The sequence below is a fragment of the Psittacula echo genome (assembly GCF_963264785.1).
Source record: "Psittacula echo genome assembly, chromosome: 4".
NCBI lineage: Eukaryota > Metazoa > Chordata > Aves > Psittaciformes > Psittacidae > Psittacula > Psittacula echo.
The window spans coordinates 40,678,739-40,692,396 of NC_137738.1; the positions used below are offsets into that span (position 1 = coordinate 40,678,739).

General features: G+C 37.5%; 1 protein-coding gene across 1 annotated transcript in view; it reads left to right on the forward strand.

Moving 5' to 3' along the window:
* Positions 1-860: 860 nt before the first annotated feature.
* The window catches only part of ESR1 (estrogen receptor 1), a gene marked incomplete at both ends in the record, with an annotated part of 109,063 nt that continues 96,265 nt past the window's right edge, over positions 861-13,658 (forward strand). The window contains one exon of the mRNA XM_080615883.1: positions 861-1,288. Coding sequence (XP_080472009.1) covers positions 861-1,288 — 428 coding nt within the window. The remainder of the gene's footprint in view (positions 1,289-13,658) is intronic.

Below are 13,658 nucleotides of genomic sequence, written 5' to 3' on the forward strand. Positions count from 1 at the left end.
CTAATCTAAAGCTTTTTCTCACTTTTTAATGTTGTTATTACAGTCTAGTAACATCAAGTTGCTATTACTGACCAAAGTATATTATAAACCTTTTCTTCTACATAGATATCATGCATCCTTTAATTTTTGTAGTTAGTTTTATTGACTGAGGCTTGTTACACACACACAGACACGTGCTTGCACACACACATTCTGCTTTGCCTTATCTTAGTTACAGCATAGTCCTACCCAGGGTCATTACAATGTACACATTACATATTTCTAGCAAACATGAAAATGAATTAAACAAACAGGAGGAGACATAAGCACAGATAGATTGGAGCCTGCTGAGGAAATAAAAGGCAGTAATACTCCTGACTACCGGACTACTCTCCTTGGTTGGATTTAAGTATTCTTTCCCGTTAGTCACAGCGGAGCGTTGCTAGTCTGAAGTGAAAAATTAAACGACTAGTAAGAATGAAGTAACATTTAGAGGGACAATTATTTGGTATAACTCCAAAACTAATTGTTTCTGAAGTGATGTTTAAACCAATGTCAGTACAAAGCAAGAGCTCCTGGCTTGCAGCCAGCACCTTGTAACACATATTAGCCCAGATGAGGAGTTCCTAAAAGTTAGAGAGAGAGAGGGAGGGAGGGAGGAAGAGAGAGAGAATGTGTGTTTTCAGTGCTCCCTCTGCATCTGTTTGTATCCTCCTCCTTGCCGAGATTAGAGGAATACCTGTGTAATGCTGCTTTATCATGATTTCTGCTGAGCCTCAGAATAGGTTCTGGTATTTTTTTTAGGTGGACTGCCAGTTGCCGATCTCGCTGTTGAGAGTGAAAGCAGATATGTTCCTTGCTCACTGCCATTAACACTGACCATGACCCTTCACACCAAAACCTCTGGAGTTACCCTGCTGCACCAGATTCAAGGCACTGAACTGGAGACACTGAGCAGACCTCAGCTGAAGATTCCCCTGGAAAGATCGCTCAGCGAAATGTACGTGGAGACCAGCAAGACAGGAGTTTTTAACTATCCAGAAGGTGCCACTTATGATTTCGGTACTACGGCTCCCGTGTACAGCTCTACTACTCTCAGCTATGCCCCAACTTCTGAATCTTTTGGGTCCAGCAGTCTGGCAGGATTTCACTCACTGAACAGTGTTCAACCAAGCCCAGTGGTGTTCTTGCAAACGGCGCCCCAGCTCTCACCCTTCATCCATCATCACAGCCAACAGGTACCCTATTACCTTGAAAACGAACAGGGCAGCTTTGGGATGAGGGAAGCTGCTGCTCCAGCCTTCTACAGGTAAATGTTACAGACAGATAATTTTTCTTGACACCACTTTAAGCAGATGAACTGGGAGAATTAGAATGTGGAAATCTGCATGCCCTAATCTTTTCTTTTTGTGTAAAGGACCATGTGATTTAATTGAATCATCTATGATATCTAGATGATAAAAAATACCGAAGAGCAAAGCAAAACTGTAATTCACAGCTGACTGTGACAGTAAGCTGTAAATTTTGAAAACTGTACAGAAATGAGAAACAAATTGGATAATGAGTGCAAATGTTCCCTGGGAAAACATGAAATCAGAATTGATTCAAGAATGGCAAATTACCTCCCTGTTGTAATATATTAGAGTTACTGTCTGCCGTATAGTAAAAAAGACTTCCACCATCACACGTTTCTGGGTGTGAGTGGGTGTTCAGCTCTTAGCTGATGGTACAAGTATTTTTCTCCTCTGGCTTCCTTTACAGTGTGAGAAGTGGCTTGTGTAGGAAGTAGTTCAGAAGCACAATATCTTCCCTAATCAAATGGTTAGAGTTGACTCTGTGTCAGTATTTGTCAGTAATCACCTTCATAAGCTATCTATCCTAAGAGCTGTGTACATATTAACCCACACTTTTCATTGGAGGGTGATATATATATTAACCATAAATTTGGCATGCTGCATGTAAAAAGATAAGATTTTTGAGGGGGTTTGTCCCTCAATAGAGGGTGGTGGTTTGTTTTTCTGTTTGTTTGTTTTTATTTTCTTATTTTTTAATTTTTTGCTTAGTTTGTCTAGAATAGAATGATTAAAATATCTTGGGAGGGGGGAATACTTTTCTTTGCTTTAAGTATTTATTGTTAATTGTTAGAACCTTTACTATTTTTTGAAGGAAGTGGTAGAAATTGATAGAACTGTAGCTTCCAAGAAAACATAGTCATACACACCAATACGCACACTGTTAATGTTCATGCAGTTTTAATAGCATAGTTTTGCATTAATTTATTACACTGGGCTTCAGTGAATCAAAGTGAACAGTTTGGTGTCATTTTATTTTCCTAAACTCTATCTCTTTATTTGGGAGATATAGGTGAGTTTGCTAGAAATGGAATGAATTTGGAAAATGAAAGCAAGTCATTTTTTCCCTCTTGAAGGCCAGACTCTCCCAGACTTATTTGCAAACTATAATGTGCTACTGTGAGCAGCAGCGTATGTTCTCAAAGACAGGCTAACTCAGCCTAAGAATCTGGTTGCAGAATCTGGTCCAAAACCACAGATCATGATTGCACTTTTTGTAAATGATTAATCAATTTTGGGGAGCAGATGGAATAAACACTGGTGAAATGCTAGGTAACAGTTATGTCAGACTGTCCAGGACACTGTTAACTGAATTGGTTCAAACAAAATGCATTTTAGTGCAACCAAATACAAAACCTCTAGGAAGAGGGAATACATGGCAGAGTATAAAGATCCTGAATGATTACCAGTGACTTAAGAGTGAGACTGACTTTGTGCTAGATTAAAGGGATTTTTTTTACATAAATGTCCAGTGTAAACCTGTGGTGAAGAGTGTGTAACAGACCTTTGATGTGTAAACAGTGGAGTAGTGAGTTCGTGAAGCTGAAATGCACAGGTAGAAAATGCACTATAGTCCGGCTATTTTACTTTAGGAGGAATAAAAGCAAGAATCACCTGGAACTAGAAGTTGAACTATGTTTTTAATGTTATTTTATTTTTAAACAGTCAGCTGAGGGAAACACTTAAAAATACAATTAAAATACTTTTAAATTTCAACTACTGGGGCAAATATGTAAGGCCAGTGCTGGATTCCCTATTTCCTGACATTTCTAATGAAGGATGGGTGTCTCCCTTGAAGATGTGTTTTAACCATATGCAACTGCTGAAGCTTAATGCAGCAGTAATTAAGCGAGTTTATGATCTTGGATATGCAGGTTGTTTATCTGCATAGAGTGTTATAAAAATGATTTAATGGCCCCTTCCAGCCATAATTCTATAAACCACATCAGATATGGTAGTAAGAAATGTGTATCAAAGCAATTCCTATGATTATCTTTTGTTAGAAGGCATAGTACTGTTGTAATTATATTGATAAAAGATTTAATTTTTTTTTAATTTTCATTTTGCCAAGGTTGTATTTATAAAGTTATTACTCTCACAATTTTAAATATTAGGTCTTTATTCTCATATTTTGGCACAAATTCAATCATGAATAGTCTGTTAAAAGTTATCTGAATGGGTGTTCAGTGTCTGGAAAATATTGAAATATCTAATAAGGGGGTTTAAGAACATGTTATTTTAAAAATATTGTAATGCATAAATTCCCAGTTTGCTTTATTCATTTGGCTAATCTCATTGGTATCAGTTGAATTATGGGACAAAAGAGAGCACAGGGCAGTGTAGTCTGGCAATGAATAGTTTGATGCAGGAGATTAGAAGATGTCTAAGTACAAAAATGTTGAGTTACTGAAACAACCTACCAGGAGGAGTGGTAAAGACAAAAATTCTCAAACTTAAAAGCCCTAACAAAACTTAAAATGGATCATGGTCAGTTTATTATATGGCTTGCTGCTCCTATGTCATAAGTAATGTAACCTAAGACCCAGAAAAACTCCTCTGCAACTCTCATTTACCTTTCTGTGTAACAGAATGGTGCTGTGGCTTGTAAGACTGAAGTATTTGTGTTGCATCATCCTGTTATACTCCAGATCTGAGATGCAAATCCTGCACTCAGTGATATAAGTGGCTGGGACATTAAATTATCATTGTAGGTTGGAGCCTAAATTAATATGTTAATATTTGGATAAAAACTTGTTAAAAATTTTCAGTCACAAACCTCAAAATTTACTGTATGTGATAAAACTTTTAACATCACTTGATTTTGTTTATAAGTATTCAAAATCATGCTCACTCTAGGCACATATGTATTAATTCTGAAATTATATTTTATGTCATTCAAATAGTGTTTCCTTTACCAAAAGGCTTTGTCTCTTATTGCAGTGTGATGACAAGCCTCTACATCTAGCTGAAGAACATAACAATATATAAAGAAAAGAATGATTTTGTAAAGAATTAACTCCCCCTTACCCTCCCAATCTCTTCCTTTCTGGAGTCCCTAAATCATGGGACATCAGAATTTGAGAAAAAAGAAGGGGCCTATTTAATTCAAATTGTGTTGTCTTTAATTTGACCCCTTTTATGTCTGACCTTGTGGCTGTTTTTGTAGAGAGCTAAACTAAAATACCTTTCTCTTGTCTTACAATGTCTGTATCTTCCAGTGAAAGGGAGAAGACATAGTGCTAGTTATGTTTTTAATTCTCCTCAAATTTCACTTGTATTTTTATAGTATTTTTTTTTTTTATTAAATGCTAACTAATAGTTTATTATTATTACAGGAAATCTTGTACTCATGGATATTACAGAAAATTAATGGAAAGATTTCTTTTGTTTTTAACTATTACATTTGAGTTCTGGTCATTTCTGGTTATTTTCTTGTGATTCTTCAGGAAAAACCAAGAAGCCTTTCAGTAGGATAATCTATCTCAATCTATTTCTACAAGCAACAGCAAAGATTAATCCTTTCTGTTCTGCCAGTATGTGATATTCCTGTGTCATACCATTGAGTTTGCATTTCTCAGATCTAAAGTAAAATCATGCCTGTACTTCAGGCTCTCTGCAGCCTGTGTTTGTTGCTGCTTCCAAATTTGGCCAAAAAAAGCAGGTAAAAATGGGCTAGCACCTACCAGTTACCTGATGAGGGAGTTGTCTGTCAGTCTGTAGTGAGTGTCAGAGGCAGAGCAAATCAGTGTATAAACAGCAATGCTGCATGAAAAATCATTCACTGCTCCCTGAGTTTTAGTGGCTGGTTTGTAAGATTCTCCTAGTACCTCAGGTTCTAGGTTTAGGTTAATATAATAAAGTATTTATTTAGCTTTAGTCCCAATTGTCATACTGAAACTGACTCTAATAATTTTAAACTTGCTGTTCCAATGAATATGATCGCAGCTTTAATTTTTAATGCTTGTTAAAATTCAGATATATTGCAAATGTACATTGATTCCTTCTCCTGCTGTAATTCATGAATCTGTCCGTCCAAAACCCAGTGACATAACTCAATATGTAATTTTTTTGCCTTGTCTGGTTCATTATGAATCTTTCCTGCTGTTCATGTTGAGTCCTAAACAAAGAGCTTTTTTACAGATGTTAAAATTAAAATAATGATACAATGAATGCAAAGTTGAAAGATAAGTTTTCTTTTTTTATGTAGAATGAGTTATGCCATGAGATGAGGAAATACTATGTAATGTAGTGTTTTAGGGAGGTCTCCTGACTTTGTTTCGTGGGAGTTTTTAAAGTTAGGGTTTTTTAATTTTTTTTCTCCAAAGCATCAATCTGTTCTGAGGTCCTCTTTTGAACAATTGAAGTGTTCAGGCAGTTTCTTAAACACTTGGCGTGTTCCTGTTTTCAGAGGTTGTGCTAATATCTCTGACAATTTTATAGCAATAGCTGACTGTAATGAAACAGACAGGGAAACACGGAGTTATACTATCTTATGGAAATGTTGAAAAGATAAACCTGTTAAAAGTTCTGAGATACTCACACATTAAAATTATGAGGGACTTGTACAATACAATTTTGTTGTTTCTGCAGCTCTTCTTAGAGAATGTGCTGATGTGGATGGATCCTGCTGCAGGTGTGCTTGCACCATAAAGTCATCAACCCATATTGTTGAGGAGCACGTTTTCTGTGCCTCCTTGTGACCCTGAATAAGGTCAGGCACCATTGGAAAGGGGCAAAGGAGCTGTTACGCTTTCTCATTATTCTCCTTTCTTCCAAGGCAGGGAGATGGTTCTCACCCACTTTCTCTGAGCTTCCTTTTCAATGTTTTCTTCTTATTGAAGAAAACTTTCTTCACTTTTTTAACAGATGATTTTTTGCATAAACCACAGATCAAGGAAATGCTTCATATACCAAGTTGTTGCCATGTGGATTTGAAGCCTATGGCTAAACCCCATGTTTATTCAGGTAGCCCATGTGGAGGGGGTCTATCTAATTTAATCTAAACACCTAGGTCTTTATTCAGTTTTCTACTCCTTAGGCATCTGGTGCCATTTGAAGGCCATAAGGTCCGATGAGTCAAGTGGATATTGACACAGGACTTACTGTGTAGCTATACCTTTTTGAAGTAGGAGTTGGATGTCAGTCAGGGTCATTACCTAGAACACCTCAATTGGCCTACGGCATGGACAATGGCATCAAACCTTCACAGGAACTCCCTTTATAGTCTGTGGAGGCACAAAAAGAAACACACACATTATCTCTTTTTAAGGTATCCAATTTAAATAGATCAGGTGCATTAGGCTCTGAAAGTACAAGTTTCTCTTTCTATACTATAAAAGATGGCTAATGCGGCTCATTCTGGTATAGATATCTACTGGATGAAGATAGATGCCCAGCGATGTCCGAGTTTCATGAAATTAATCCCACCCTTACATCTCCTGTTTCTAAAGAGTCAAGGGGTCACCATCTGTAATCTCCCTTCAAACAGATATTGCAATATGTCCCTTTAGAGGAAGATGTGGAATTGATTCTGTTTCATTGGCCTTGATCACTCTTGCTCTAAAGCTATTGAAACAACAAACACTGCTTGCCATATCTGCTCTGATAAAGCATTAGTTGTTGGCATCACTTCCTTCAGCAACTGCAAAGTGAACATCAAATGCCAGCGTTTTTATTAAATCAACAAGAAAGGCTGATCAGAGCTAAGGCATAGCTCCAAACAAGCATAGGAGAGAAGAGTCCTGCAACTGAAGTGTATCCAGTTTTTCTAACAAATGGAGATTTAGGTAATTTTGGTAATTTGATATTGTTGACAATGAAACACTGAAACTAATCGTGAGCGCCCTAGTCTGTCTGCAGGGAGTTTCCTGTTATCTCTTCAGGCATCAGAACTCAGATTAGAGTGGAGATGCTGTCCTTCACCATTCTCATTTAAACTGCTGATTTCATTGCATTCATTATAGGGGTTGTTTGTAAACTTTGCTGTACAGAGAGAAGTCACATCCGAGGTTTTACACTATCCCTGTGTATTTGGGTGGCCTTTTCTGTGAATTGCAGAAGGTCATAACTTACCACATCTCATTAGGAACACTAATCAATGCAACACTGGGCAGGGCAAGGCAGGGCAAGGCAAGGCACTTCTGCTTTTCTGCCAAACTCAGATTACAGTTGCTTGGAAGGTTCCTACATCATCTGGATCAAGATATTTCTTCTTCTGGTACGCATTTAGGGACATCTAAGCTACTGCTTGCCAAATTTAGCTTACCACATATTTACAGCAGTACCTGTTAGAGACAAGATCATCAATTTGTATGCTAATCTTCTTCCTTGATAAGACATTGATAACAATATTGGATTCAGGAGTGATCTGGGCATTTTGTTTTAACCTTTTTCTAGTCCTCAGAAAACACAGAGCTTAAATATGACTGTCTAAATATAAATCCTATTTGATAGATATACATAACAATTGCAGTGGTCTTCCAATTATTGCAGTGATAGTGTTAACTACTGACACAATAGCCAATGTCTATGTAAATAAGAAAAGATGACTTCCTTTTCCTCAGTGCATGGAAGCCATTATTAAAAATAAAAATCAACAGTAAACGTTGAAAGCCAGAATTAACTAAAAGGACTTCTTAAACAAGCAATTGGTGACTAACTGCAACCAGCGATGCATGTAAACGCTTCACATTCAGTGGGTGGAATTTCAGTCCACAACTATTCAGTCTACAACAGTTCAAGAGTGCAGTCTCTTGAATGAGACAACATGGGTGGAATTTGTTGCATTCTGTTTTCATGTGCTGGTCTCTCACAGTGCTGTCGACTGTCAAAACCTTCAGGACCCATGCAAATAAGGAAGCTGCTTTTAAGCAATTTCCTAGGGAAAAGCTTTATTTCTGCTTAGATTTTTTTTTCAGTCTCATCAACTTGTGGTGCAAATGTCCAGTTTGATTGATACTTCTAGTCTTCCCTTCCTTTTATTTTATTACTTGCTATCATGCAGAAACACTGCTTTGGTCACTGCAGCCTACTTCAGTACCGATTTGCTCTGCTAGGACATGACTATTGAAAACTTTCTAGGATGCTACAAAGGGGCATCCTAGGCAGGGGTAGGGAAACTTACTGCAACACAGGAAAAGTCTCAGCTCATGCCAAATAAAAAGAGTTAGAAAGATGCTGTGCATAAAGCAGCAGCTGCAGAAGAAGATGAGGGATGGAATTTAGAATCCAAGTCTTAAACCACAAGACTGGAAACTCATAATACGCTTTTGAGATAGCCTCCACTGTGGTTTTTACATATAGCCTCTTAAAATTGGAATATGTAATACCTACTGCTTTCTTTCTATTTCACTTTTTCTTTACTTTTCTTTTCTTTCCTTTTTTTTTTTTTCACTTTTAATGTAGTTCATGTTTATGAGACAAGATCTATTCATTCATAAATCCATAAAATATTCCAGTTTTTAGAAGCTTTTTTCTTTTCAAGTTGATCTGTAAACAGATGGAAGCTTAGAAGTTGCTAACTCTAAAATCATCATTTAATTTCACTGTTGAAGACAAGTACTATAAAATTGGATCTTTGGCAAAAATAAAATGTCACATAATACTTTGTCATCTGTGTTTTCAGTTTATAAAGCTGGTAAACATTTTTAGAACATTTATTTTGCTGAGCTACCTTGATCAAGCAGCATCTAGTTATTTTTTAATGACATGTATCAGCTAGCATCTAAAGAAAATTAATTCAAATAAGTGTTCCCTGCTTTTGCAATTAGTTACAACTTTGACTTGACAGCAAGGTCCCTGTTTCAAATTACATATCACATAATCCTTGTATCCAGGAAGCTGTAGCTGTGCAAAGCACAGCACGGCTGAGAGTGTGCACCAAATGTAGATATCTTTGGAGAGCTAATATGTCAAAGAACAGCTTTGTTTTCTTTCATTCGCAATATAATGATAATCCTCCTTCATCCATATTGATAAACACAAGCAAGAAAAGATGTGTATGTTACCAGCATATGAGCCACTGTAGCACATTTATTAGCTTGAAATAGTTTTGCGTGGTTTGGATTATTTCAAATGTAAGGGTTGAAAAGTATTTATAGCTTTGTGTTGCCATGCTATGAGAAAAATAATCCTAATTTTTCATCTACAAAAGTTTAATAAGAGAAAAAGCATGACAATTCTGAAAATGGTGGTTTGACATAATATTAAATATCTGAGAGCATTCTAATTAAGTTCATGGAGAAAAGTGGTAAGATAGTAATCCATATAAAATAACACAGCTGAAAGTTTTAATGGCAAAAATACCAGTACCAATACAATTGTAAAAGGCATGTATTGAGAGTGCGTATCAGGCATATTGCAGCTTAAGTCAAACTTGCTAAAGCAAGTTGCACATCGATAAGTTACTATTACAATTTCTTCTTGGTTCAAAAATAATAATTAAAAAAACTCCAAACCCAAAGCCAAAAAAAAGTGGAAATAAATCTGATGCTACAGAGAAATTTTTAAACACCTCAAAGCAAAACTCCACTTTATTTACACACAGTTCTAGTAACACTACTTATTGCTAAGTCTGCCTAGTTTCCTCTCTTTTTTAGGTACTTACATTGTTCAGCTTCGGCTCACATTTTCAATGTTAGGTGATTGTCTCAGGTAAACTTTTTTGACAACATTTTGACAAAAAAGGCCACAACTTTCTAAATATCCTGAAGGGAAAAGAAAATTTTGCTATACCCATGCAAAAAAAACCCCACCAAAATACAACACAAACCATTGCAGCCACCTTTTCCATAGGACAGCCGAAACACCTTTTTATTAGAGATATAGCTCTGATACTTGGTAAATGGGGATGTTATCACATTTAAACCTCAAATTTAACCTACATATTCTTGTAGCATCTTGCTATTCATGGTGGGATATTTTGTTGCATTTGATAGCTAAATCATATAAAATTTCATGTGTCATGCATGTTCCATCCTTTCCTAGTGATTATATATCAACTTGATTGTAAAAGCATCCTTCTCTGATGAAATGTGTGAGGTTGCTTCATTGCACAGCTGCACAGCTTTTCAACTAGACTTCCTCTGCAATTATTACTGTGGGCTGAGGCAAGCTACTGAGAGATGAGAATCAGAGTGATGCAAGTTTGAAGGGGCCTATTTAAATTATCTGGTCAACATCCTTGTCAAAGCAGGCTTAACTTCAAAGTTAGATCAATTTGCTCAGGCTCTTATCTAGTTGTGTTTTGTAGATACCAAGGAGTGGAGACTTCACATCCACGTAGGACAATCTGCTACAGTGCTGAACCACTCTTACTGTTAAAAAAATTTTCCTAATGTATAATCACAACATTCTTTGCCCAAAGTTTGTTCAGATGTCTCCTGCCTTAGTCTTCTCTTCAGAACAATAAATAAATCCAGTTCTTCCAGCATGTGCTCATGTCTTCTGTTCCAGCCCTCCCCTCATCTTGGTGGCTGTCCACTGGACTTGCTCCAGTTTGTCAAAGACTCTCTTTCACTTGGAAGCCCCAGACTGGAAGCAGTCTTACAAGGAGAAGAGAACAAGCCCTGCCCTCAAACTCCTGTCTATATTTTTATTAGTACAGCCCACTATGTGTTTGGCTTTCCTTGCTGCCAGGGCACGCTATTGATTCCTGTTCGAATGTCCACCAGCACCCACAGGTCATCCTCTGCAGAGCTGCTGTCCAGCCCCTTCTGTATTTCTGCAGGGAGCTGTTCTGTCCCAGATGCCTGGTTCTGCATTTTCCAGTGTTGAACTTCATGAGATTCCTATTGGGTCACTTGTCCAGCCTGAGGAGGTCCCTCTGATTGGCAGCTTTGCTTTGCAGCATATCTACCATTCTGCATATCCCCATCCCCTCCCAATTTGCTATTGTTCATTAACTTGCTAGGGATGCAATTTCTCCCTTCATCCCTGTTGATAATTAAATATTCACCTTGGTATTGATTGCACAGGAGTGCTACTAGTACCTAGGCAAATTTGAATGGCTAATAAAAACCCGTTGAGACTAGCAGTCCAGGCATTTTCCTTTCAACTTATAGTTTGCCTGTACAACCCATATCAACTACATTGGGAATGAGAAAAATGGTCTCTCTTCTGCTTCTAGAATCCTGCTTCTTCTGTGTTAGTTCTAAAGAGTTTGGCAAAAATCACACCAGGCAAAACTTTATTAAAAATTAAACTGGCAGATGAGAATATGGAACTAGAAGTAAATAAAGGTTGTCTTGTTGAAGAACAGAACGGGGCCAGCGAAGAAATCTGGTGAATCTGATAAGGCAGACACTTTGAATCTCTGGTGAAGGTGCTGCAGCAGGCTTTTGTGAACTGGCAGACAAAACAAGAATGAAGAGGGAGTGATCTAGTAAGAGAAAATAGATATTGTATAAGACCTAAAAGATTTTGGGGTGGACCAAAAAGGTAAAGATTAAGGAGAAACTATGGAAGTTTGAACCGGAGATAAAAGTGGAATTTATAGGTACTCAGGGACTGAGAATTGGATTGGGGCAGGGGCTACGAACAGGACTGAAACAGAGCAAGTACATGTTGCAGAGCACCGGGAAAAAAGAAGGCTGACAGGGAGAAGCAGGGAATATGGAGCTGGGCCTATGTACAAAAAGCTTCCCCCCGGTAGACGTATGCAACTCTTACATTTTATTCCTGTCTATTACAGATTTACCCAGAAGGTAATGGATTAGCCCCAGCTGTTGGTTCATCCCATAGTGGAAGAGGTTGGTAGAATAGATATGAGCTCCCAACCCTTCTGAAACACTAACTGCCACTCAGAAGGACTCAGAGATCCTGTTCTGGGTGTTCGTTTAATTTCTTTAAGGCCTTCGTATTTCTAATGCACATAGAGAAAATATAATGTTTCATCAATAAGGTCTTAACATCAGCCTTCCCAAAGCTGAAACATGCCAGAATTAACTTGTGTGCATGTCTCTTTTTCCGCTTAGTGTCCTAACATGTGAAATGAAGATACTATGCTTCACCACACAGGACTCCTATGAATAAGCATTCATTGGTGTCTGTGAAGAGCCCAAATGTTATAATGAAGAATTCTACTGAAAATCACATGTGGAAAACAGATTGTTTTTCAGAGCAGGCTTGAATAAGAAAGAAGACATGAGGCTACATATGAGCAAGGGTGAAAACATCCAAAATATTGAGTAGGTGCTCAGTCAGTGAGTATGATTTTGGAAACTGACACTGGTATTAATAAACACAGTATCTGAAATGGAAAAAAATGGTTTACAGGCTTGTTAAACACACATGCCAAGCATTTTTATTTCAGAAAAAATACAGCATAAATATATTTTTGTTTCAGTCCTTTTATGGAATCGTATGTTCAGCTGCCTTGCATTTATTTATTTCATAGGTAGATAAAGGATAACTGCACAGAAGCAAGGAGTTAATGCACCAGTTTTTCATGTATTTTGGTTTGCTTCTGACATTAACTCTGAGACATGACCCTCAGTTCATTGTACTCCTTACTCAAGATGAAGGATTTTGCTGGTTTCATTTCAGCAAAGCACCAAAGATCTTAATCTTCAGAGTCAGACATGTGTTTCAGTATAAAAATCAGTACATAAGCAAATATTAAATGCTGTCTGTACCCCTTTTCTATCAATAATACTTAAGAAAATTACCCAGGCCAAGACTGCGTTTCCCAGAAGATCTGAAATGTCACTGTATGGCTAGGACCAGCTTTTTATTATTTATTGAGTGGCAACTTCAGGTATTAATAGCTTCAAGCTGTTTTCATGTATGACCCATTTTATGACTCATACATGCCTTGTTGCCTCTCTAATTCACTTTATTGTCAACAAATGTGGATCTGCCTGGAAATGGCAAGCAACCTGAAAACTGCATTGCCCAAGAGACTGGCCCTGCTTCTGCACTGTCCCTCCAGGTTGTACCAGAACTAACACCCAGAGAACCAGGGCAAAATAAGTTGTCTTGTTTATTACAGGAGAGATACAGTAAGAAATAAGCAAGAACGAGTCTCCAACACTCCACTTCATGACTTCTGATGGGAGCCATGTTTAAGTCACATAACAGTCTAAGATGAATGGAGCAGATTTGATACCAGGACGTCTCCTTTTCCTAGAGAAATTCCTCAGGTCTGTGCTTTCTGGCTACTTGGCCTTTTTCTGACAACATCAAGGGTGAATTTAAAAAAAATAAGGTCTGTTTCCTTTTGTTTTTTGCATCTGCACACATTTATTAAGGATTTAGTTGAATTACATCTGAGAAGTTCAGAAAAATATCTCCTGTCTCCCTAAACAAAACAGAACCCAAACCATTTCT